Source organism: Echeneis naucrates, chromosome 7 (assembly GCF_900963305.1).
Source record: "Echeneis naucrates chromosome 7, fEcheNa1.1, whole genome shotgun sequence".
NCBI lineage: Eukaryota > Metazoa > Chordata > Actinopteri > Carangiformes > Echeneidae > Echeneis > Echeneis naucrates.
In genome coordinates this window covers 6456025-6482874 of record NC_042517.1, presented here as the reverse complement: position 1 = coordinate 6482874, position 26850 = coordinate 6456025, and the positions used below count along the sequence as shown (strand labels likewise).

The following is a 26850-nucleotide window of genomic DNA, read 5'->3' as shown; positions in this document are numbered from 1 at the left end:
GCTGATGAACAATGCGAGGAAAAGCCACTGATAAAGCGGAGAGGGGGTGGGGTGGTGTATGCCAGGCTTGGGATAATATAGCCTACTGTCTGCTGCAGTGCTATCTCATTTCCCCACACAAAAGTAACATCACCACTTTGTAAATGAAAGTCAGTCAGGCGAAAGATGCCCCTCACGCTCTGGCAGCCCTTTCTTGAGATAATGGGTGCACGCGCATTATTTCTGTACACATGAGTTTGACTCAAAAAAGGCACCGTGTGGGTAGTAAATGAAATTTATTCAAGTGTGTGTGTCTCACTGCAACGTAGAGAGTGATTGGTGGGCTTATATCAAACTGCTTCACGGTGAGACTCCAGATTTCGACTCAGCCCTGCTGGATTCAAACCCCTACTTGACTGAAGCAGTTGGAGGAATGTTGCATTTACTCGTCTGTCTGTTGGTGTTAAATGCCCCAAGATGCAAGCAATAGTGGTAAGAAAGAAACAGTTGAGTAAACCCAATGGGGGGAAAAAAAAATTGTCTACATAAAAAAAAAAGGGGGGGGGGACTAAGTAAGTTTAGGCCACAGAACACCGGTGGAAATAAGCCAAGAGAACAGAAGCGTGGAAAGCTATCTAAAGGAGGAGAGAACCCGCCCTCGTTCAATAGCTCTGGCCTTGTCAGATATGGTTATGCTTATTGGAGACACAGGGGAGGGGGGTCAGTGCACCAGCATGCCTCAGAACATCATCACGCCGAGCCTACGATAAGAATAGTGCACTGAATCATAGCTTGCAATGCAGTTATGTGTATGGATGATACATGGTGAATGAATTTAAGATAAGGCCAGGGAGCGGGATAGGCTGGACACAACTACAGTTCTCCACAGCACAAAGTGTGTGTGTCGATGCGAAAATCCATTTGTCATGTAAATCACAATTTTCAAGGTTCAAGGATCCTTGGAAGGCTGAATTACACGTAAAAGGGATTTAAGTTTCCTCTTTTTTGCGTCCCCCCTTCATTTGAGATTTGATGGCCTCAGGAGGGAAATAGGCTGAGGGAGACAGGAAGTGTTCAGCTGATAAAAACACCAGAGAACAATGCAGCATGCCGATTACCAGTTAAGCTTTACATCCACGTCAAACACGGCCCTTGTATGTGCTTGAAATATACGAATATTTTTTATATAATAAAAAAAAAATTCCATGTAAATATTTATTATACATCATGACCTAGAAGACAGCAATGAAAAAACCCAGCACCATCAGCTATAAACAGCACACCTGACAGGTACATCTACTCAGGTGGCCCAGCCCCCGGCACTATGAGCAATATAACCACGCGGTGGTTATATTGCTCTTTACCTCATAGTGCCTTATGGGCTATTCAGCAACCATTAACAGGGCACACAGAAAAAGTGCTTTTTGCTCACCCAAGTTCAAAAGGAAGGCCCCTCTCCCTTCTGTCATGGTGGCAAAGCGGTCAATAACTATATCGTAAAACCTCCCATTGGCCTTTAGGTCGTCCACAACAACAGAATCAATACATCTTGGCTAAATGGGCAAGTCTTTATTATCCACATGTGTTCCTCAGAGAGGCTTTGAGACAACATCAGCGTTCTGCTGATGCCCTGCTGGCAGTTTGCAGGCCTCCACCCTCAATAAGAAGCTGAAGCAGCTCAGCTCGGCTGATAGCTTATGAGACAACCTTTTGTTGAGATGGATTCCTCCTGATCAGCCAAACAAACTCACATGCTGGGGAATTTAGCGGACAAGCAGAAAGATGAAACCAATGTGGGATTCAAAACCTTAAAAAGTCTCAGGTGCTCTATATCTGCACATCTCTGAGTCATGGACAGCACTATGCCGTCAATAATCTGGAGGTAAAGATGTCAGAAAGACGGTGTCCTCATCTCCTTCCTGGTGCTGGTTAACTGCCTGCTCCAAGTCCTCCGAGCCGTAACACGCACATTTATGTTGGGTGTGATGTATGTTTATTACTGTGCTGGTGTACACAAGTGTGGCCTAATTCTTCGATTAGAGAAAAACTACAGCCGATCGAGGAGTCTTTACTCCCCACGGTTATAAGGCATGGGGAAATCTTGTTTACGTTGTGATTTCCGTAAAAGTGCAGAGCAAACAGGATATACATTAACAACACAATAGGCAAATACGCGGAATACCATGAAATAGCATAAAACATCTGCAGGTGCACACACAGTAAGCCTGAATAATCAACTGCTGAAGACGTGAACCGTCACAGTCCAAGAAGCCCTCAAAATATCAACAAGACATCCAACTAGGCCACATGAACACAACACAGACATGCCAGTTAAGGTCTTCACTGTTTTGTTTTTTTTTAAGACATCCACCATCTTTGTAGAACATGAAAAGGTGTTGCTGTGAGGCTGGAAATGGACTGAAAGCCCCACAAGCAGAAAGGAGAAGTCAAAAATCGGCCACACTTTGCAACAGTCTCCTCGTTCCATCCCAGCTCTGTCATTGTGCTGTCAAAAGCAACTTGGAGCAATGTGTGCCCCTCACAGATGGCATGCACAGCTCGACACACTTCATACACTTGTAGCCCGGGTGAGAAAATAAGGGGCTAATAAATGTAGTGCCTAATGAAGGCAGAACAATCATATTAAGATGAGAAGTGAAGTGAAAATTAAGGTTGTTTAAATAACACAAAAAATACACACAAGACATTGTTAATAATTAAATAAATAAACACACAGGTCAGTAAAAAAAAAAAAGAGTATATAAATATATTTCATGAATTCATGGGTTTTTATGATATTTCATGATATTTCTGAAGGTCATGTGGTTTTGTTCTGTTGTTTCATTGGTCAAACCTGCGGTGTGTTTAATTCACCTGTGTTGATTGGGGGGAAGGCGGACTGAATGAGCAAACAGTGTGTAGTAGCTAAAGGAGTTCAACATTACCGCACCTGTCTTCATGGACTGTGAGTTTATTGTGTTTGTTTGTGCAACTTTGAGCGAAGCGAAAGGACGACACATCGGACGGGAAACGAGTTGGCCGCCCAGGCCGTTTGGCTTCATGGTCCGCTGAACTGTGAGTCTGCCTGCTGAGGCCTTCTCTGTGGAGTCTGACCTGTCTCATAATGAACAGCACGTGAACAGCACGTGCTTTGTTTCGTCGTTGTATTTTGGACTGAAGTGTAATTTTGAGGCACACTTGTAATATAACTTCACGGAGCGTAGGAATTGTTGAATGTTCACGTACGAAATCTGTACGTTGAATTTTGAGACTGCTCTGATGTCGCAGGTCAACCAACATCACCATTGGCCGATATATTCATCAGCCAATCATATGGCTCCTAACATTTCTCCACACTTAAACCAATCGCATGGAGAGTCTCAGCCTGTCAGTAACATTTATCTGACTATCCCCTTGTCGTAAATCATGCAATGTCACTGAATTAGTCAGAGCGTCCTGCTTAGACAAGTTAAATGTTTGAATGAACATAAACTATGTGACCGTATGTTACATGCCGCCTTTGCAAAACGTGTTGTTTATTGTTGCCATAACAACAACGGTCATCAACAGTTTAAGTGTGGAGAAATGTACTTGTGTTATTAAGTGTTATAGTGCAGACCATTTAGAGCATTTAAGGCATTGTGTTAAAAACTTGTGAGAAGCAAATTAAAGGGCGCATATCTATAAAAGAAAAGAAAAAAATTATAATTTCCCGGTGTTGTGAAGTAAATCTAATTTTGGTTTGGCCCGGAGGTTATTTTTTATTTATTTTACAGGGGTCTAATCTGTGATTTTAACAATTATATTTTTTGTGTATAATTTTAAGGAGTCAATATTCGTATTGCCACAAAATTTAAGCAAATTACATTCATTTTCTTTTCTAAAGATGTCTGGTGTCAGTTAATCAGGTATAACAGGTGTATAGGCCTGGATTAATTTTTATTGTTATTCAGAGGCAGGTGGCTACCGTAACACAAAACGGGCCTAAACAACACCGCACTGTGTGCAGTGTGCAGTGTGGTGCTACACAGTTATGCCATTCTTTGACATGATTATGGCATCAAGATCAGCAAAAACCCACGTGAGGTTTGGCTGCTTGAATGTTGTTAGAGCATTGTGCTAAAACCAAATCTAGCTTACGAGCGTAGCAGTGGATGCACACATTGGGGCAACGTGCGGCCACCTTGCTTCTACTCATGCAGATTGCACCATCGTACATCTGGCAAAAGAGTTGTGTGATTGTAGCTCCTGATAGGATGGTTTATGGTTTTTGAACCAAGAATACATTCAGACAAAGCCTTTTGCATTAACATATCTGATGCTGACAGTCAGTTGGCACTGGTTGGAAACGTCTGATCAGTAGGTGTGTATAGCAATGAAAGGAGACTTGTTTGTCTTTATTAGTCTCATCCTGGATGATGTGAGCTACGCTTTCAATGATGTTATTCTGTATGTTGTTCAACATACCTGAAGACTGCTGACGAGACCAAGTGCTTGCTAAGTTTGCTGTCAAACTCTGCAAATGCATGTGCCACTCAACAAAATTGCCCATTTGCGCTGCCAACACTCTCATCATGTCTGCTTAATGCTTCTCTCTGGCACATAAGGTGCAAGGAGGTAACAGTTAGTCTCATTTAAACATCCCAGTTTCTCTTCACCTGCTCATTGTGCTTTTCACTGCTCATACTTCTTGCAAACACCAGAGCTACATCAAAAAAAAAAAGAAGAAGAAAAAAGTAATTTTTGTTACCCTTCACCCACTCAAGATATGAGTCACAATGTAGGTGTTGATTATTTTTCGGGAATGTAACAAGTCCTTTGAACTCAATAGGCAATCTGGAAAACAGGGACTGTAGAAAGAGCAGCTGACAACAAGGGGAACAACAGACGATGGTGTGGAAAGACCCCGATGTGGAAGTCATGGGCTGGGTATCCATGACAGCAGCCTCCATCACTTGGACCAGTTAATCAAAGTCATCCCACAAAGTTATGAAAAGTCCACGGAGGAAACCACCTGTTGAATCTGCAAGAGCTGGGTTGGAAGAAGACTCACAAGTTTACACTGAAAGACTGAAATTCATCAAAGGTGGATGAAGTGCTTGAAGGATGCAAGACCGGGACTCATCATTGACCTGTGTCTGCTCTTAGAAAGGTCAAGTCGGCAAGTGAAGCCCAACGGCAGGATGCAGCCCACATCCAACAAGCATCAGTACGACAGGGCAGAGGAGTTCAAGCATGACATCTGAAAACCTGGAACACAGCGAGGCAGGAACCTGCTTTGGAGAAGAGCATCTAAGGCCGCAGACCTCAAGTGAAGTCACCAAAGTAAGAATTTTATGGGGCAGAAACGTTTAGAACAAAAGATCCAAGAGAAGAGGAAACAACTACAACTCTCCCAAGTCCTGAAGGCAGCAAGGAATTGAGCACTTTGTCAAACAAAGAAGGACTGAAACAATTGAAGAACTCCTCACTGGAGAAGAGAGTGGGCGTTCATCTCTTGCAAGCAGAACTCAAGGAACAGCTGAGAAGACCGCAAAGAACAGAAAACCTCATAATGTGATGCAAGAGGATGGTAAGGGCAAGACCATCCCTCTATAAGGACCCCTTCAGATCTGGGAAAGGACTCTTTATAAAGGAAAAGAGCCGATCAGCCAAGTTGTCAAAGAGGGAGTTGAAGGGCCATCTAAAAACCAGACACACAGGCATCCAAAGATAAGAGCATGGTGTAATGGACAGGGAAAGTTACCCTCCATGTAATGACCGCTGTTTGAATTGACCTGCGATGTAAATACCTGGCAGTGGCAAAGACCTAACCCTAACCCTTCCCTGAGCTCTTCCTGCTGTATGTTCTGCCACCTCGATAAAGGTACGTGCTGTCCGTTAAACTTTTATGAGCCAACTGTGGCCAACAGCTAAGCTGATAACACCATTTTCCAAAAACATGCTGCGTGTGCCGCCACCAGCGCATTGAGGGTATCCCGGCCACTCAGGTCCCATCATCCCCTGTATAGAGGCCATGCAGAAGTAGCATTGAAACAGCCAAGGCACCTCTTTCAATCCTGTTCCCTGTTTACTGATGTTGTCTCTATACTGTAGATGGATCTGTAGACGCCACTGCTGCTTGGCTGACTTTGGTTTGTTCATCCTGAGTTTGTCTTCATTTGCATATTCATTTATCTGATTGAAATTGTTGCAGCAGGTGTCTCCCCAGATCCGCCAGCGCTGACCCCCTGCTCAATTAGACAAACGTCCTCGTTTCTGTCGCCTCCCTTACATGCACCAGAAGTTTGGTTTTCACAACTAAGGGCGATCGTTTCATGGAATTTATCTTATTTCTATTTTTATATTTGTAAAATAAACTGAATTGAAGGACAAATTGAAAGCTCTACTGGGTGAAAGTCCCAGGGTGACGTTCGGTTACATTCCCTAATAATCTTAGCCAGGCCGAACTCTAACCTGGTTACAGTAGGGAGTAATAAGTAGTGCGAGGTCAAGAAGTTGTCAGAAAGTCAAGGGCAGCTTCAGCTCCTGGACCAGAGTTCTGTACCGGCAGTACAACGTTGCTCCTCATACAGTTCCTGTGGAAACAAAAGAAGGTGGGTTTGAAGAAGTAATCCATCCCAAAAGCAAGGCAAAGGGTAGACGAAGTGAGGATCCCCAAAGAAAAGGACGCCTCCAACATCAACCATTTCCAGCATATCAAGTTCCTGAATGTTAAAGGGAAGATTTTCTTTGAGCGCTGTAGCTCAGATAGGGAGAAAGCTGAAAGTGTGTGGGTGGGGGGGGTTGTGTAAGATAACTGTCTTTGGTTGTTTTGTTTATTTTTTTGCGAATGGAATTTAACATGCACCAGTATATCCATCCATGCAGCTATAAGAGTATATGGAGAACCAAACGAATGTAACAGTTTTGTTACAGTAGACTGACTTGTCAGTGCAGGAGACGCTCAGAAGCAGCTGATGTTGATGCAGCACAAACAATTCTAAGGTCCTGGAAAAGGAACCAACTGTAGGCTTGATTAGGACTGCTGGGACCTAAAAATGGTTCTGGCCTAACCCTAACCCTAACCCTAACCCCTGAGCTTGGCTATTGAACATTTTAGTTCCAGTTTGAAATTGAGCTAAAAATACCACTTTTGGAGTGGTGCTGCAGAGGTCCCCCGTGATTTAAGATTTTAGCAGAAGCAGCAAAGAGCAGCTCAACAGTTACGACCCTGCTTGAGAACATCAGCTTTCCCTCCTTTTCCTCACCGCACGCCTTTCTGTTTCATCCAACTCCTCCCAGCTTCTCCTCCATTCCACTTCCAATCCCATCCCCCTCGCTGCCTCTCTTACACCCTAATCTTTGAGACTTAGAGAAAAAATCAATTTCCACTACCCAGTGGAAGGGCTCAATGTTTCACCACTGTGTCTGATTGATGATGCGCGGACGCCATCTCACACCCCACTGCCTTTTATAGCACCTCAGAGTTGGTCGCCATTCAGCGCATTTTTATGGCAAATAATAACAGGAGATGTAATAGCTCTTCCCCCCGGTGAGTAAATCTAGGCAGGGATACAAGAGGATGGCCCGCCCAGACAGCTGGAGGACAGTCCCATGTCAACAAGTTACTTAGGCTGAATGATTGGGTACGTGGCTGCGAGGGGCTCGGGGCAAATCAACAATCTTGTGAGATCAGGGGCATTGAATCATTTCTTAAGGCGACAGCCAGGGATGGGACCAATTATGGGTTTCGATGGCACGATTATAGCGAGAGAAATAATTAGTTTACTGTCACTACGATTACTATGGATTCTGATGGTGCAATGAGCAATTTGGCATCTGTGCTTCATGTGTTCATTAGTTTTTAACAATATATTTAATAGGAGCGGGACAAAATATTGATGTGGCAGTATATCATTGTTCTTCTTTTGCAATACAAGAATCCATATCCAATCCATATTAATAGTTGTTTAATGAGTTACATTAGTGGCTCCTCAAGGGGGCGCTCTTCACATGAGTGAGGGATATTGGAGTGGAAATTAACTATCCAAAGACGAAGTAGTTTAAAGAAAGTCCAAAGTCTGACACACTTTTGTTTCAGACTGCCTGGTAAGTGAAGTGCAAAGCTGATGTCTGCAGCCGTGAATGCAATGTTCAAGCCAAGTGTCCTTTTCCATCAACAAACAAGCTGGTAAACTTTAAAACGTTCAACTTTTGTATAAAGCAAGCTGGTAAGCAGTTAACTGTGTCTGTCATGCTCTAAAAGTTTAAGCACTGAAATATGTCAAAGTTTGTTGAGCTCCATACGGGTTGATTTTCCACTAAAGCACTAGAATTTGTATTTATTATGTGCCAGTTATGCACATAGTGACACGTTTTTTATTACAGACTGAAACAACGTGTGCTGTTTTCTAACACTTGGCACTTTTGCCGCTATACCTTTTCAGAAGCGTTTTTATATTCGTAGTTAGGCATTTTGCAATACGTCACTGTAGGGTTGGTTAGCAACTTCACTGTTTGTATCGTAACTGAACTGTTCTGTACCTTTAACTGTAAGTATGCCTCTGAATGGTGATCACATAGATGCCAAATTGGATTTGTTGGATCTGCTGTCTGCAACTTTTTTCAGCGATTTTTGCAGATCGGGTGGAAAACCTTTTTAAAATGGAAATACTTACACACTAACAATTTCAAACAGTTTCCAAGTAGCTAGAGGTCGCTCTCTCCGTCTGCCATTGTTCCCGTAGAAGCGTTAGCTTCAATGGCAATTTAACTGGCACGTTCACCAACTTTCACTCAGTTCCACTCCCTTTAAAAAAAAAAAAAAAAAATCTCTATTTTGGGAAGTTTGCCTGAGAGCCTCTCTTTTTCTCCACAAAATCATATTTTATTTATTTATTTTTTTAATTTCAGCATTACTCAGCCTCCACAGTTGAATAATTGTGAATTTTTAAAACGCACTTGTGTAATCGTACCATCCGTGTGGATGACCGAGCGCAGCACCTAAACAGCTCAGCGTCCAGCTGCTCTTCCACACTCAGCGGGCACATTATCAGGTGGGCCGCAGCAGAGCCAAGAGCCGCCATTCCCTCAATCCTGTTTGGACTAATACATACAGCAGAGCGAGCAAATGCTCAAGAAGTTGATATTCGACTGCACATGGATGAGACACAGGATCTAAATGCATACATGAGGGCTGATATTGTTGAGTTACTCCTTCAGAGATCTCACACACGTCCTTAGAAAATGGTGTAATCCGCAGCAGGGAACACTGCAAGAGAGGGCAGAGGATGACGTGCAGACAAGGCAACAGAGGACATAAATACTAAAGCAACAGCTCGACAGCGCCTGCAGAAGGATATCTGTAAATAATAAACTCATACCAGCTTTCCCAAAGGGAAGACGCACAGGCAGCAGAAGCTAAAAAGAAGAGGAGGACACAGCTCACGACAACAGAGAGCTCCTCTGTAGTTCTGAGCTTTTCATTTCAGTAACAATGTTGTGATCGATGCGTTCACCTGCTCTGACTTTAGACTTTAACATGAGATGAGAGAGAAGCACTGAAGAAAAGAACCACATTCCTTCCGCACTTCTAATTTGACAGACCCGGAGCTTGGTTTGAATTTAGTTAAAATCATAAACATTTCATGCGAGTTTGTCTCGAATCTGGGAGAGAGAAAGATGGAGCAGAGCTCAGCCTTCACTGCCACTATGGAAAAATAAAGAGCCAACGTCTTTAAAAAAGTAATGCGAAGAATCAACTCAGCTATATTCCGAGTTTTAAAAGTGAAAAATTTTTACTGAGGAATGACCCACTAGGTCAAATGTCATTTTGTGTTGCAGCCAAACGGTGGAGGGTCAGGCTGGTAGGAGTGTGATGGTATGAACCTTTAATGACATCAGCTCGGTGTAGCTGTGCTAAAGTCTTCTGAGCTTCTTGTTCGACAAATGAATATTAATAAAGCCACGAGTAAAACAGTGATCTGATCATGATCAAGGGACTTCTGAAATGAGACGCTACGAGAACATTTTGCAGTTGTGGTGTTTTTAATATGTCCAGGTTTTTGTGTCGACTGAAATCTGTTGACACGTGGCCTTTTCAAAGAGATTATCTCAGATTGAACTGTGGCTCATATCCAGCTGCTGGCTCCCTGATGTTTACTCAAAAATTAAGTAAAATGAAGAGAGTTGAGCTTTTGTATGCACATGACATCTATACACACACACACACACACACACACACACACACACACACACACACAAGGAAACAAATGTGAGGAAGAACACTGTAATTCAGGTCGATACTCATTGTGAATGGGCAGTTATTGTGTGGGTGTAATATTGTCAGGCAGCTATGTGATTTAATCTGCGTCTTCTGCTGATGTTTACTTCTGCCAATAAATGAAAAAATGTCATCTGTCTCCTCACTGCACAATCCAATACAGAGGAAACACAACAGATAAACATCAAATGGAATAATATCAGCCACAGCTGCTCCTTCGGTAAAACACAAACCAACATTCGAACAATCTTTATTCAGCCGGGGAGGGATTTCGCTGAGCATGCAGCATCTCTGAGCACATTTATCCACTCCTGTGGACTCACACAACTGCAAACGGCCACCCGCACAATGCTGCGATCCACCCCCAACAGCCCAGCTAAGGCAAATAGTGTTGGGGTCACTTTTTGGTCAGACGCTCTAATAACTACATCAAGGACGCAACAATATTATCAGCCTCGCTGTGCTGTCCTTTGACTGCCAAACAACACAGCGGCTGCCGAACATTGTGTTACCGCGGTGTTGAACACAAGGATGACTCAACAGGCCAGGCTTGTGGCTAATGGAGCACCTTACCTCCCCCTGACCTGAATCACATCAGTGGAGGTACATAGAGAAGAGGGGGGGGGGAGTCACTGACCAAAAAGTACAACCAAAAATAAAGAAATCTTACCTTTTCCAGGATTTGCCTCCAAATACATCCAGACCATCACAGAGACCTGTCGGATCCCGCGGCTGCCGCCTGCTGCACTCTGTAGTGGTGACAGTCATATCCCCTGATGAGAGCAGTGACATGTAGCCAAAACCAGTGAGAGATCCCCCGCATCAAATATTTCCATCAGTGCAATGAAAAAAAGCGTTTTTTTCTCATAAGCTGTCATCTTAAAACAGGTCTTAGATGAAACCAAAGCACAGCTACTCCCTGTCGTTATAACTACATAGATACTACGTGCTTCACAGTGCAACCCATTCACGAAACACGAGATCTGCCTCCTATCCCGTCCAATGAAACCTTCACATGTTTAGGTGTAAACGGTGAACTCCAGTTCTGTAGTAACTGGTCAGATCAGCCTTGTGTGATACTTGTCTATACAAGAAAACGGGGAACAGCATGTTCCACAGGGAGCCTTCAAGGTCTCGCTGAAAGTTGCATTTTGAGCATTTGCTGGTTTGCTGTTACACTCGGCCTCATCATTGTCTCAGCTCTCACACTGCCTCCAACACCGTGCTTAAATATTCCAATTGTTTCTATAATTGCACTTGTTAACTCTGCGTGGGTGTTCAGACACCACCACCACTTGAACACTGTCAAAATGTAATATTCAACAATTATGTTTGGAACAATTTTCTACTTTAAATATTACTCCAACAACAAACAGGATCAAAACCAAATGAAACTGTCCACATCTGAAAGTGCAGCTTCTTTCCTCTTAGTGGAGTTCAAGTCCAAAGTCATTCAAGAAGAGGAGGCCTAAAACGAACGAGGACAAGATCTGCCTTTGTTGTAGTCTATTTGTGTCAGTGGAAGCGTGCACTGCTGTCCAGCTTAGTGAATTCTTGAAACTGCCACTAAAAGAATGAATTAAAACAGCAACTTTGCAGGTCGTACAGCTGAACAACAGTTGATCCAGCCAAATGCATCCAAGTGAGGCTTCTGATTCTGGCAACAACTCGCTACAGTTTCATCACGAAACAAACAACCACCTCATACTCTGCAGTTAGTTTCACTGTGTCATTTGAATTTGTAATTATAAATGCGTGGATAATGTGCATTTCAAAGCTGAATCACGCTTTAAGTGAAATCACTCACATGAGCGTACTGTGTGCAATTTGCTGATCAGTGGGTGTAAAATGTTTCAGACAGTTGTTGGTGTCATCACGCAAACAACCCAATGCGCTTTGGAGTGCCCTTCCTTTACCAGCTCCCATTCATATTCACAAATAGCCTACAGTTTCTTCACCGCGTGTCAACAGTTCATTCAGTTTGTGCTGAAAATTTCAATCGCAGTGCAATTTAAATTTGCTGCAAGTCAACAGAAAGCATAAAAATTACATGAACAGAAAAAACCTTCAACATACATTCCTGATGACTCGGCTCAGGGGAACATTAATAGGCAGAGTAAACAAGGCTGGAGCTGGCAGGAAAAATATGTTTGAAGTGTCCTTAGAGAGCAACAGCGCTCAGGCAGGCTAAACTGTTGTCAAGTTCATCGATACTTGCTTTACAGCACAGTGCACAGAGACAGCCAGAGCCCGGGCTGCAGGCTCCCCCTTTAAACTGCTCCAAAGCCTGCAATCGAACTAATCCGGTCAGCCATCGATATCGCCTCTGCCTCCCTCCCCCCTCCTCACAGCTGTTAGCCATGCCGGAGAAGAGGAGGTAAGATGCTCTCGTACCCTCGGGGAGTCAGAAGAGCGTGCTGTTCTGGAGGTTTGCTGCTGATTCCAGCTACTGGGATTCTTTCCAGCTGACCTTCTGCAGGTTTCTCCTGCACTTCAACCCTCCTTCAAACTAGATACACACACTGTGCATTTTTCACAACACCTTAAGTGGAAACCAGTTAGCAGCTGTCAAGCGGAGACCTGCCCTTCGTCTCACATCATGTGTGACCTCAGTTCGCACCAAAATCATTTTATTACTTTTCCTGAAACTTAAAGACGAATGTCCCAAATTTTAACTCATTTCATACATTTTTCTTTGCGATTGAAGTCAAACGCTGAACATTGTTTAATGAATAAATATTTCAGACTGAGATCAACTACATCTGAAATTTATTTCTGACCAACAGAGACAAAAAGTCCTGATGTCACACACTATGTGTGAGCTTAAATCTTAATTTAACAAACATTGCATTAAATCTCCTTTTCGTTCTTGGTCAGCCTGACTGCTCAGCTCTTTCTTCATCCTCCCATCACTTATCTGTTTGGGGGGATGGCTCCCAGCTGACAGTGGCTGAAGGTGGTGCACACTGCGAACAGTCACCACAGGGCTGATCTATAGACACACACACATTCATACCTGTAGGTGATTAAGAATCACCAATTAAACTGACATACATGACTTCTATGTAGTCCAACCAGGGAGGAAGCTGTAGTAAACACCCAACACACCGAGCAGAGAGCAGGAGTGAGCGGAGGAAAGGAGGGAGAGAACTGACCCGTGAGTGTTAAAGAAACAAGCGGATCTGAAAAGCCTGTAAACAACCGCAACATCAGCAACCAGAAATCAGACAATATGCTTACTGCAGCACGCCATTAAAAGTTCCTGTCCACTAAAAGTCTCCGGGGCTTTCAGTGTGAAACGAGGCCGCATTTTATCACCACGTAATGCTGTAACTTTAACATGGCAAACAGGAGCGGCTCAAAATTAGGTTTTACTCTGAAATACAGCTCTGGCCAGGAGGTCTACACATCAAACTGAGGGAGGAGGACATAAACATTGACATTCTAGAGTTGTAAGGAAATAAAAGGCTAAATATTGTGATTCCCAAAGAGAGGCTGTGGGCTGTGAGAGAGGAAATAATAAAAAATAATCCGGCTGAGCTCATCCTGTTGGGTAACCGGCGGGCTGAGTGTGGTCTGTGGTCCATTATTCCCTTTCACTGTATGATAAAGGCAATGCCAGTAAAAATATTCAATAGCTCCCATCAGTTTTTTTTTTTCTTTTCTGATTTGATCATTTTGAAAGAAAAGTGGCTGACATCACTGCACTCTGTGTTTATGACTGGTTAGATGATAACACAGATACAAAGCAGGTTTGGAACATAGACGGTAAAGCTGATATTGTTTAAATAACGAGTAACTCTCCTTGTCTAAATGTAAAGAATTAATCGTGTTACACTTTCAGATATTGACCTTATTGGGAGTGAAGCTTTCCAATTCAGGTCTACTGAACTGAAACTGTCCTGAGTAAAATAAGAACTGGAGAGATGTGTGCACATGATTCACATGTTCTGCTTGAGAAGACTGCTCTTGCAGGCAAAGATGAAAGAGGGGTAGATGGTACGACACCGCATTGTTAACTTATTGTCCTGTGAGTTATTGAAAGCACAGAAAGCGGACAGACACACATTTCTTTGATGGAAAACAGTTGTTTGCTCTCTCAAGGCTGCGCAGTGGATGCTGTATGAAGTGAAGGCGCACAAATATCTCAGGGAGTCTTGTTCTTGATTGAGGGTAAAATACAGCATGATATCGACAGGGAATTTGATACAGCATCAGGAGTAATGCAGGCGTTGCACCAGAGCACGGTGTCTGAAGGTGAGGCTCCCAATTTAGCAGCAGGTCTACGCTCCAACACTCAGCCTCAGGTATTGACTGAATGAATAAGGTGACATCAGAGATACAAACAGATGAAATGAGTCTCCACCGCTGACTGTGTGAACTCAAGCTTCCTCTGAGAGGAGGGGGGGGGGGTGTGAGGCTCCTCAGCCTCTCACAGTACAGGCAGAGCTCCTTTGTGCTATCAAACTGCTAGAAGCCACTGGAAGAGGAAATCCTCCTCAGGATCCCACAGGACGAGTGAGGCCTAGATAAGTGGCAGAAAATAGTCACTGAGACTCCAGTGTGACCAAACTCTTAAGTCTTTTTTTTTTTTTTTTTTAAATCTCCCCACTCAATAAACGTGATCGTAATCTTTCGAGTGCAGTTCAATGCACAACTGTTGGGAGCAAAATTAATGAAGCTGTTTCTACCTGCCGCCTCACAGATCATGGTGAGGAGGAAAACCATCTTTAACTAAAACTGTAGAAGAATAACAGGGCAACGTGGGTGTTGAGCAAGTAGAGCAAACTCGTGGACTTACTGAGTAAATTGACTGCAGAGAAATTTAAGGTCACCAAAATCTTTCACTTCAGAGTGTGTGCATCGTCATCACCATAAACGGCGGATATGGTCATTTTGGAGACAGCGCTTATGAAATCTCTCGGAGCTAGGAGAAGGTAAAGAGGGAGCAAGGAGGTGGAGTGACATCCAGAGGGGAACTCTTGACGAATACAAGCTCAAGAATAGAAAGAACACAAGCAAGCCAGAGAAACAAGCTTGAGGCCCAGTCGGAGAGCACACACCCGTGAACGTGTCGCTCTATCCCGTCATTCCTCACGGCTCACGGTGCCAGGCCTGGATGGCTGATGGAATATGGCCTGCAGCATCCACAGCCTCCAGGCCCTTCACCTCACCTCATTTAAGGACATTGTCTCCCAATGAGTATCATTTGTCAACACTGACTTGGTCCTTGCAGACGCTCATGCTGTTATTCTTTGGCTCTAGCTCTTTTCCACAGTTGGTAAACAGTGAAATCCTTCTCCCAATCAATGCAGCCTATTTAACTTGAGCTATTGACTTGCCGGGCTATTGACTTGCCGGGCTCTCAACAGCCCCCCCCCCCCAAATTAGACAGGTTTTAAAAAAACACAACACACACACACAACAAAAATGGTGACGGAGACTATGAAAAGTCAGTCGCAGTAATGAGCTCTTGGTGGCAGGAGAGAAGAAAGTGACAGCACGGTGGAAGGAAGGAAGCAAGCGAGGAGGAGAAAAAAGCAAAGGAAAACAAAGGCCAGATTGATCGATGCGAACAGATAATCACTGAGTCGCTGTCCCAATGTGTAACGAGTGTGACATTGCAGAGGTGGGCATGGCAGGAAGAGATCAATGGACTGCTTTTTGTTGATCTGTAATCCTTAACTATCTATAAGTAATTAACCTTCAGAGGAGAATGCAGGGACGAAATGAACAGCGAAATAAGAGGAGGAATACTAATGAGCTCCAGTAAAACAGAAGCTACCTTGCTGTGACCTGATAACAGGAAACAAAATTAACACCGGTCTACATTGCTGCTGTGCTATATCTGATTTATTTTTACTGCTCAGGAACATTTGGTGTAAATGACTCCATCTCTCTGTGGTCTAAGCATGAACATAAATGTGGAATAACTGTGGTTAGAAAACAAGCTATTTCATCTCATGCGACAAGTAAATTTTCAAAAACGTGTTTTGATCCATTTCATCCACTGGCAGACTAAGCGGACCCTCTGCCAAAGCTTTTCCTGAGTGGGCATAATTAGGAGTCAGAGTGCCCTCTGTTGGGGAAGTAAAACACCGTCTTATAACAGAAAACCTGCCTGATAACAAAACGATAAGCACATTTTTTTAATCCTCATTTTGTTCCTTTCTCTTTACACCTGGAGCAGATTTGACGCATTCGTAAATACACTGTACTGTCCAATGAATGCACACAGTCACAGTGTTATCTGTACATGGTTTATTGGCACACAAATGCCCACGCAGTATATTATCATGATCTCCAATGAAAATTTTTGTCTCATCTACCTTTAAAGAATATTCAAGTAAGTAAAAGATGTAGTTGAAATTCTCACATTTGTTCATAAAGAAACAAGAGACAGGTGGATTTCTAAGCTTAGCATAAAGTGTCAAGTAAGAAAGATCATAACTTATTACAATATGGCTGCTGTCAAAAGCTTTGAGCAACTGATTATGGTGTTAAAAGCACTGAGAGTCATCTTGAAGCAATGACAACACCAGATCGTTTGATAAAAACAGCTTTCTATGTGCTTTTTCATTAATTATCAACACGTTACTGTAAAATCGTACAATGCTAGAACAGCAAAATAAAACTGAAGGAGAAAAGAAACCATTCTCAGAGACAGTTTTTACAGTGGACAGCTTTTTGAATCAAGTGCCTCTTCTTAGTTAACCTTGGCTGCTGAAGACAGCTCTTCACCAAAATGGACACCTGAAGGCAAAAGAAAAAAGTATTCACTTTAGTCATTGTTTTTGTGATACAAACTGTCAGCATCAGCAGACACCAATACGAGACAGATTCCAAAGTTTTTAGTGCTCAGTGTCAACTACATTCTGCTGAGTCAAGCAATACTGACCATCCGATGTAGCACTGGCACAGGTTCTCATGTGATGTTGCTTGCTTGATAAGGAGGTCTACTTGTACTGGGACATCCAGGGTCTCATCATGAGAGAAGTCCCGACCTGTATTAAAAAAAACAAACAAAAACAAAACAAAAAAACTCTAGACCTTTACAATAAAATTCAATCTTTCAGTTCTTTTGGATTTTAAGAGCTTCACTGTTAAACATTACGCAGGTGGCCTACAGTAAAATATTGAGAATTGCCAAGTATAAATCTAACATCTGAACATTTGGTATATTTCTTTGCAGTACTGCAGAATGAAGGTAATTCATCGGTGGGATCTTTTGTGACATGTGGGTGAAGGATAAGGAATTTCATCTGTTTATATTTACATGGTACCCTGTAAAATGACCTGGTGGAGTTAACACTGAAGCCCTACCATTTCCCTGAGTGATTCCAGAAGCTTCTAAAGTGCTATTTTGAGAACTTCAACATGCAGTTCACCTGCGGAAAATTCACCACCGACTGGCAGACACTGGAGGTAGGTATCGTCACAGGCTGCATGAACGCTGTGATCCTGCTTTCCGAAGCAATGAACCTTCTCGTTAAGTCAGCAGAGAAGTTACACTGGATGCCACACTGTCATGTGGCATCCAGCACGTACCGATTAGATCATTCATGGATGATCTCACACTTTGGGCGAAATCATGAGCTGAGAGGAGGACCTAATGGAACTTCCCGACTGGGCAAGGACAGAATTAAAGTAGAAAAGTCCAGAAGGCTGGTACTGAAGAAGAGGCGGTTTCTGCTCTCTGGGCATTGAAGAGGTGGCAAGAAAGTGGCTGATAGGCAATCTCATCAAGCAGACTGAAACGGCATCCTGGAGGTGCGGTGGCAGAGCCAACAAGCTGAAGGGTGGCCAGCAGGGGCAGATCCAGGATTCTGGAGCCCAAGGTGTTAAATCGACAGATGACAGAGTTACTTGTTTTGTAGTCTGTGTGCTGCAGAACTCACCTGTGAGTTTGTCTCTCACTCTGTTGATAATCTGAATGGCTTTCTTGTTGAGTGCTTCGGGTTGTACCAAGCCATCTCCAACTAAAAAAAAAAAAGACAACACACTGTCATTAATAATGACTAACAACTTAGAAAAAAGAGAGTTTAAGAGCTCTCTTTCTGTTGGAGCTGCAGAAGAATCAAAGTGGACTTGACTGCTGCTGTTCAATGGCTACGCAGCTGCTCCAATCATTCAAGACAGAACAAGTGGCTGAACCATAAAAAACAACTCATGGAAGGACAAACTAAACTGGTAACTCACTGAATGAGTGAATGGATTCAGGCACTGTGGTCCCTGGTTTCTTGTGTGTGCTCTCACCGAGATCTATGCCCTCAAGAGCCTCTGCAGATGACAGCACAAAGTCACAGGTGTAAAAAACCGTTCCTACATTCTGTAGTAAAAAGCAGGAAGCAGTTCTGGCTCCAGTTCACAGACTCACCCACTGACTGCCCAGCAGTGTATGAGTCAGTCCTAGTGCGGGAGCGCTTGTTGCCTTTGGTGTTTGCTGGGGTGAAGAAGGTAAGATGTAAAGTTTACTAATTTATTTCAATCCTTAATAGTAGTTTTAGAAAAAAAATATCACTGAGAACAATGAGTAGTAGTTCAGGGAACTTTATGACAGTTATTTCTTGAAATAATAGCTATTATCTCCAGCATCCAAACACTTCCTTGTCATTTATGCTGACTTGATATAAATTTGCAGCATGCAATTTTGCCAGTTTCACGTCATCCTGTCCCTTACTGTCCATAAGCCTCCAGTTGAGCAGCGGATCATAGACAAAGGCCTCAAGCACAGCCATGACACTGTCCCGGTGCTCCCTCAGCACCTCCATCACCGTGTGGCAGGTGATGCGATAGTTACCATCCAAGCCCGTCACCTAGCAAACAGTCAGACCCAAACCTTACTGATGGGAACAAAGCTTTCACAGCATCAGAAGAAACACATTTATAAAGAGTTCTTGAACTGTGTTGGTGTAAGAAAAGTCTTTCATTCATCTGTGCATGGAGCACAATCCAAAAGTGAGTCAACTTCTGACAAAGCCCTGAACATTTGGAAACTTAAATTGTTAGACTAAGAGCTCAGAGCGTTCAGTTGAAGTCTAGCAGAGTAAAGTTCAAAGACTCTCAGTGTGAAGGAGTTTAAAAAAAAAAAAAGATCCTTTAAGCAAGATCCTTCAAGCTGCTTACAGCAAGCCTACGCACAGCAACACACAGACTTTTTATTATTTGCAGCAGAACAGAGTTCCACAGTTTCCCACCTCCATGGCATTGGTCAACATCCTTGTCAGACGGAATGGGATCTTCTCGGGGAACTTCTCTCTGGTCATGGCCACCTGTTCAAGGTTATAATGAAACTCAGCCTCAACTAACCAACCATCAACTGTGGACAATGTATTTCAATGAAAGCTCATCTCACCTCAAAGCAGTCTCCAAAGTCAATGTGGAGGATCTTGCCACTCAACCGATCTAACATTAAGTTAGATGGGTGCCTGACGAATGGAAACATGGGCATATTCATTGTCATAATCAGATCAATATTCATTTCAAAAATTAGAGCAATGCTCACCTGTCGCCCAGTCCGAGGATGTAGCCCACCATTGACATCACAGCCAGGGAGCGGGTGTAATTGGTCCTCCTATCAAACCACACCTGAACAAGAAATAGCATCTGGATATTGAGAATTTCACTGATTCACAACATTAGAGCAGAGCCTTGTGGAAAACAGCAGACAGGGAGCTTGAAACGCCTATCCAGACACTTGAACATGAAGAATATCAGGTACAAAAATGGATTCAATTCAAAGGTCTGATTGTGATGTCCTGCTAGGTCATTGGTTTAAAAGTAGGACACAGACACCAAAACTTGTTTCTACGGGGAATACAACCGTTTCATTTCTCACACACACGGTGTCGCTTTCAGTAACTGAAAAGTAAGAGACTGGACTGAGAAACTGGAGTAGAGAAAATGAGCTTTCAGAGGTTTTTGTTAACAGTTTCAACTTCATTTTATGAAATAAGAAAAGAAAAAAGAAAAAAAAAAGAAGAAAGAAATCCGCCTGAACATCAGCAAACAAGCTACTTGAAAAATGTTCATTTACAGATCTGTACATTATCTTCTCTGTCACTGAGCACTCTTGACATTTTCCCCCAAGAACACTGAAAGGTGAAATTTGAGCCATCTTGTGCCACCAGAGTAAAGTCGCAGAGCATCTCACCTCAGAGGAGGGACTCTTCAGCCACAAAAGTTTGGCCAGGTCGTCTCCGGCTGTGTTGTTGACTGCGTGCTCAAACACCTCGACCTTCTCCATTAGAGTCAGGTGGTCATAGTCTGGAGCCATCTGAAACACACAGTGACATTCTCTTTCAACCATAGTTGTCGTTGAATGACACTAGTGCACCAGCGAAAGGAGTGAATTTCAGACAGTGATTCCCCCCTCCCCGAGTCTCCACAGCAATAATGTGCCTTTATATATTTATACATGAATTGTACTGTGCTGTAAAAACTTCATCACTTAACTTCCCTGCAGAGTGTGATGTCAGTTCAGGTACCAATATTGCTGCTTTGCAACACACCCAGAAGTGAAAACATCCGTCCGTTTGAGGTGCTCTGATAGTTCATATTTTATTCAATGAATGTTAGATTAATTGATATCGATGAGCTCTTGCTGATTAATTTACTGTACCTTTACCGTACCTAGACACCCATATATCTGCCACTTCCTCATTCTTTATCTAGACCTGGCTTGACTGACTGGTCCACTTTTTTAAAGTCCTGATGTTTCTAGATAACTAAGTGAAAAACTGAGGCCGATATGGAAACAAATAATACAAGTAAAATCCCAAAAGAAGTATGGACCGTGTGAATCTTAGTTGCTTCTCACCCTCAGCATGATGCGATGCTCAATGTTGAGCAAAATCTTTTTCTTCTCTCGGTAATCTCTGATAAGGGCATGCAGGGTGTCACAGTGGGGTACCCAGCCAATGAGACCAGAGTTTGTGGACAGGGGGATCACTGCGTAGCGCTGAATGCTGTTGAATGAAACATTTCATTGTCATGGTCTCAATTATAATCTTTTGAATTTTTGTGCGTGCAGGTCAACATGACTGTGGACCTACCTGAGGTTTTTGCGCAAGGATGCAGGGTCATTGGCCAACAGTGTGTTGACTAAACCAAACAGCTGCATGACTCTTTCATCCTGCCTCAGATCCTCATGGCCTTTCAACAGGAACATGAACTCGTGGCCATTACTACCTGCAGAGGGGGCCACAAACAAAACACTTGATTCTCTCCTCAAAAAGGTTTGTTAAAGAATCATAATATGGTTGGACATGAAAGATGAAACTGCCATTTTCTTTCTCTGCAGCCACTTCATTACTCTCACCTGAAGCTACATCCACTGAAATTGAGCAACAATAAATTACTTCATATGAAAAATATCTTTCATATTTTGTTCCGATAATCCCTGTGGCCATCCTTTGATTTGAAGTGTCCCTCAAAAAAAATGGCAGATATGATGAGTTGTGGTAAAATAACATTTCATGATATGAAAATATGAAAATGAACTTCACTTCCACAGTGAAAAGATTTTGTGAAGTTCAGATTACATTTTATCTGATGATTGTGATGTCATTACATTTCTTTGATCAGCAAACGTGGGTTGGACTGGAAAATGTGCATTTATGTACTTGACGCACTCTGACATCAGCTCAATCCTTTTCATCAGAATTAAGTTCTCAGCATGACAGAGATGAAAATTTACTTTAATGAGGTCCAGATGATGGCATCATTTATCTAATCATTCCACTATTTTACACTGTCCTTAACATCCTCAACAGATCAGAATACAATTATTTTTACCAACACTGTAATTGCCAAAATATTTCATTCCTCTAGTGGAATGAATATAGCTGGATTTCTCTTCTATCACCAGACGACTTCTAATGACAATTCCATTAAACTATGCATTGGATGTCAGTGTGGAGCAGAGCACTAGCACTAAATCAAGTAGCCATTAGTGGGTGACGGGTTCAACTTGAGGTCTTGCTCCAGAAGTTGCTTGACTTTTCAGCAATCATCTTTTATAGAATATGTTGTGTAACACCTATAGAATACTTTAGAAACAGGAATCATGCTGTCCGGAGGAAAAGAGTGAAGCACAGTGAACAATTTGTGATTAATAATATGAGGATATGGCTTCAAGAAAAGGGAACTTTATAGTACTGAGCCAATTATAAAACACATGACAGTTGTATTTCATATCCTGCAGCAAGAGAATGAGGTGTCAGAGTTACTAATTTCTGTATGGAATTGAATACCACTGAATTAGTGTTGGGAGGCAAATCGATCTGGGTTTCAGAGACTTCTGGGACAGATCAAGAACACTTCACTTTTTTGGCCTGAAGATGTTCAAACCCTGACCCTTGCTTTTCTGAGGTGATCAGGTTTCATTTTGGTAAGTTCATCACTTGTTTGGTCGTGGTTAAGATATTCATTGTGTTGTAACAGCCACACAAAGAACTTGGGAATTTCTGGTGATTTCATAATGAAGTTTGGTCTTGGATATGTTTGCTGTTTGGATAAAGTTTTGATTATTTTTGAATTCTCCCTCAAGTGACAGCCCATGCCCACTGAAGGTATGCAAGTAGAATTATTTGTTATCTATTTTCCTATATAAAGGAAATATATATACATACATAATATAAAGGCTCAAAGGTAAGGCCAGTGCAATTTTCTCTGAAACTTACCCATGATTGTGAGCTTGCGTGGGCGCTGCTTAGAGGTGATGACCTGCAGGGAAGGTGCGATGGACTGGATGCGGATGATAGGCTGGTTGGGGTCATAAGTGCCTGGCACAGCCAGCTCAAGGTCCCGGCACATCAGCAGCTTTGGAGACACATATTGTAGCTCTAGGGAGGTCAGCTGCAGGACAGGTTGAGGAGGTGGGGGGATAAAGCACAAGAAGAGACTATTAGTTTTTAGTCTGCTGTGTTTCAAAAACTCCACAGACTAAACAGCTCCTGCCAACTGTGCCTACAGAAATATACAGCCTAAGAGACACTGGCTCATACGCAAGTTACTGTTCTCTCTGGAAAGACTTAATACTCTGGGAAAGGAGCCCAAACACTCACTTTCTATGTATGCATTCTGTGCTTGTCTGTAAGAATCTGTAATTTAACCTGCATAAAAAGGAACTCTGATAGAGTCTCTATCGGTCTTTATGGTTACACGATGAAAGCTGGTGTATGAATTTTTCACAGCCTCAGCGTAGTCTGGCTGTGTTGTTTGGATGGGGTCATTTGTATGTGAATCTTGTGTGGCATAATATATATCTGCACCATCCCAACAGTGATCAAATAAGTGTCCATTTGCTATGTGTAGTGAGACCTGACAGAACAGTTTTGTTGTCATTGTTCAACAGTGTGGTGATGATGATGACAATGATGTGAGAAATTACACTTATCAATCCAATCTCCTTCACTCCAGAAACTGGAAAAAAAAAAATAAAATACTGTTACCTACGTTAATCCATCTGCCATTGATGCTGTGCCAAACTGACTTTGAGATACACACCACGTGTATCTGCACCAACAACCTTAGACAAGCTCATCGTAACTGAAGTAGCTTGTTTAAATTAAAGGAAGAGTCCGTGCCAGAAAATACAACCATTTTTCTAGATTTGTCCCAACATTATTAAACTATTGCTCAAAAAGGTGATATTAAAGCCGGAAAAGTTATCCCATCAGGTTACATCATTCTTCTTAAGACTCCCATCATCCCAGTCACATCACATTCTTGTTTCTTTCAACATAATTGTTGGGATCTTGTTCAATGACCTCATCCAGACAGAGACGAATAAAACAAGTCCCTTTTCATTATCTTCCAATCACTGTGGAATCTTGCTTCTTCTTTTTAAAACCATAAATAACTGAGATACTTTTCAGATTTACCTGACATGAGATCAAAGAACAAGTGAGAACATGAAAGGCCAGATATATCCCATCACATCTGATGAGAGACTGGACTGGACACAGGCGTGCACAATTTGTAGGACATCGGCTCTAATATGCCCAGAGGCCAGAAAAGATCTATCGTCTCTTCAACCACATTTCTTTTATTTGGATCTATGCAGCTGAAATTCACTTATAGAAGCTGAAGTCTTTTCCTCTTTTGGTGAAGCATGCCAATACTTTCCTGAAATTACATAAGTACATACATATACATGTACACACACACACACAATACATCTATATAAAAGTAAATACCACATTAGTACCTGATTGTAGTGGTTATCACATGGTGGTTCACAGAGAGTTAGTTCACTGTTGTGATTCCATAGTGTCACTCACCTGTGGCAGCTGTTTGGAGATGCGCCTGAATACGTGGTAGTAAAGGTCCCAGGCCTGGGTCAGGTCTTTAACATTTCCAGAACGCATGTACTTCCTGCACCAGTCCTGTGCTTCCATCAAGTCCCTGCCATAAGCCTGTGGTAAGACAAACACACTTAGTCCCTGCACAATGACCCCTTCAGTTAAATGAATGTGGTTTCCCATAGCAGGGTGTTCAGATTGATTGCCAAGACAATGTGCACTGCAGGCCAAAAGTTTGAATACACTTTCTTATTCATTTGAATGAGAAGGTGTGTCCAAATTTTTGGCCTGCTGTACATTAATGCTCCAATTTAATTGAGGATTTTAGTTAAGTAATTTAGTTTTGATGATTAAAGACAGTCTGAATAGAAACATCTGATACTGACAGAGATCTAAAGGCTAGAAGACTATGAAATTGTTATCGTCTTCAACGTCTTTTCTTTACTCAAAAAAAAAAAAAAAAAAAAATGTTGAAAGAGGTGAATATTTACCTCTCAACATTTTTTTTTGGAATTTCATTTACATTTTGACTTGCTGTGTGCTATTGATTTTTTTTTTTTTATTAAACTAATCAAAAGAAAAGACAAATGTCAAAGTGAAAGCAGATCCCTACAAACTAATGTAATTCAGACACAGATCCAGAGCAAATTGTATTTTTTGTCAGGAAGTGACTTTCCAGTGAATATCAACATAAACGTATTAAAAAGTTATAGTTTACAAATGCCAAAGCTACAAATTTTAATTTAGCTGGGCCAGGAGACAAACAGTCTTTGTTATGTAGAGTTGTACCAAACAACACTAAATTATAAATTCAACAGTGATCTGATAGGACACACCTGATTAAAAGAGGTCTCTTTGAGGGTCTGTGGTCCTCTCTCCATCATGGCATGCAGAGGCTCCAGCACAGCAAACATACCCTTGACGTTGCGCTCACCAAAGTAAAGACGTGAAGCCTCTTCAAGGCCCTCGTGCCACATCTCATGCCACAAGATGGCCACACGGATAAGCTCCTCACTAACCTGGATGAAAAAAGACAAACAGGAAACATCAAAAATACATTACATATGTAGTTGGATTGATACATTTCATCCAACATTTTCCAAGATGAAGATGAAAATTATTTTATTCAGTAATGGTTGATATATATCTACCATCATGGCCTGCTGAACCAAAGTGTTGCAGTGTTCACACATGTTCTTCAGGATCTTATTGGCAGCATTGTGGCGTGCTGTAGTGGTGGACTTGGAGGCCACAGTCAGTGGGTAGATCAAAGCCTGGAGGTGAACAGAGGAAAGCCAGCAGTTCAGTTAACTGGTGGTTTCTACTTAGTTACAATAAAATGGCGGTCTTGGATCTTTTTTTTGGTGTGTGAAGTAATACTGGAATTCATGTGTGCAGATTTACCTGGGGATGATATCGTCCAATGTCTGTGAGGAGTTGGTGGATGAGGCGCCCCACTAGAGCTCGAGGAGTGTCGATTCGAGCTATGAGCTGCGGGATCACCTGGACAGGAGAAGACAAAAGAATTTACACAACATACCATTATATGAGCTTTGTTTTTGAAAAGTGAACATTATGGAGACACCAGCTTTCCACTTAACCTTGCCTAAATGTTCTTGATTCTAGGGGAAAAGGTCCATCAAACCCAAAGCAAAATCTACTTAAAATGTGCCTGTATGTGTGTGCATATGTTACCTGTAGCCAGGTGTCAATCTGAATGGTCTTGATTCCCTCCACCAGAGCTTCATTCACTTCAGGCCAATGACCATAGTCAAACCAAAGAGTCAGAACCCTGAATAGAAAACAAAAAGTCAAAAGTGTTTCAGTAGCTTTTCTTGCCTGCTTAAGGAGATGAATCAAATAGTCAACCACAAGAGGTCCTCCTATCTCCACTTACCACGTCTGCTGAGTGTCATTTCACTCACCTCAGTGTGTCCTGTAGGTTATTTCCTCTGGATAGGGAAATGGAGCGGAAGAAACCCTGGACAGCAGGAACTGTGTACAAGAGCAGTGTCTTTGAAAGGTCCTGTAAAGGGACAAGAAGACAGGTTTGAATGTAGGACAAAAAGTAGCCATCCATGAAGAGCCATAGAAGAGAACATGCTCAGAATTCATAAGTTTACTAGCAGTGTGGGGAAAAGAAAGACCAATGTTATAATGCCCTCCAAAGAGTATTTTGAATTTATGCTTTTTTTTCCCAGCTATACAAGAAATGAATGCTTAATGATGAAGTATTTTTCAAACATGATATAGGCGACGCAGACAGTGTAGATTGTGAGCATTTAAATTAAATTCCAGTAT

The 26850-nt window shown here is 42.3% G+C and overlaps 1 protein-coding gene across 1 annotated transcript in view; it reads right to left on the bottom strand.

Moving 5' to 3' along the window:
- Window positions 1–16465: 16465 nt before the first annotated feature.
- Window positions 16466–26850, bottom strand: part of mtor (mechanistic target of rapamycin kinase) — a 76447-nt gene continuing 66062 nt past the window's right edge. Inside the window, exons 40-58 of the mRNA XM_029505757.1 lie at window positions 26475–26575; window positions 26245–26341; window positions 25954–26052; window positions 25701–25823; window positions 25386–25568; window positions 24529–24663; window positions 22927–23101; window positions 21298–21433; window positions 21063–21210; window positions 20397–20519; window positions 19749–19831; window positions 19599–19671; window positions 19441–19515; window positions 18924–19059; window positions 18621–18686; window positions 18443–18523; window positions 18142–18222; window positions 17142–17247; window positions 16466–16996 (exon numbers count right to left, since the gene is read on the bottom strand). Coding sequence (XP_029361617.1) covers window positions 16981–16996; window positions 17142–17247; window positions 18142–18222; window positions 18443–18523; window positions 18621–18686; window positions 18924–19059; window positions 19441–19515; window positions 19599–19671; window positions 19749–19831; window positions 20397–20519; window positions 21063–21210; window positions 21298–21433; window positions 22927–23101; window positions 24529–24663; window positions 25386–25568; window positions 25701–25823; window positions 25954–26052; window positions 26245–26341; window positions 26475–26575 — 2037 coding nt within the window. The 3' untranslated portion in view covers window positions 16466–16980. The remainder of the gene's footprint in view (window positions 16997–17141; window positions 17248–18141; window positions 18223–18442; window positions 18524–18620; window positions 18687–18923; window positions 19060–19440; window positions 19516–19598; window positions 19672–19748; window positions 19832–20396; window positions 20520–21062; window positions 21211–21297; window positions 21434–22926; window positions 23102–24528; window positions 24664–25385; window positions 25569–25700; window positions 25824–25953; window positions 26053–26244; window positions 26342–26474; window positions 26576–26850) is intronic.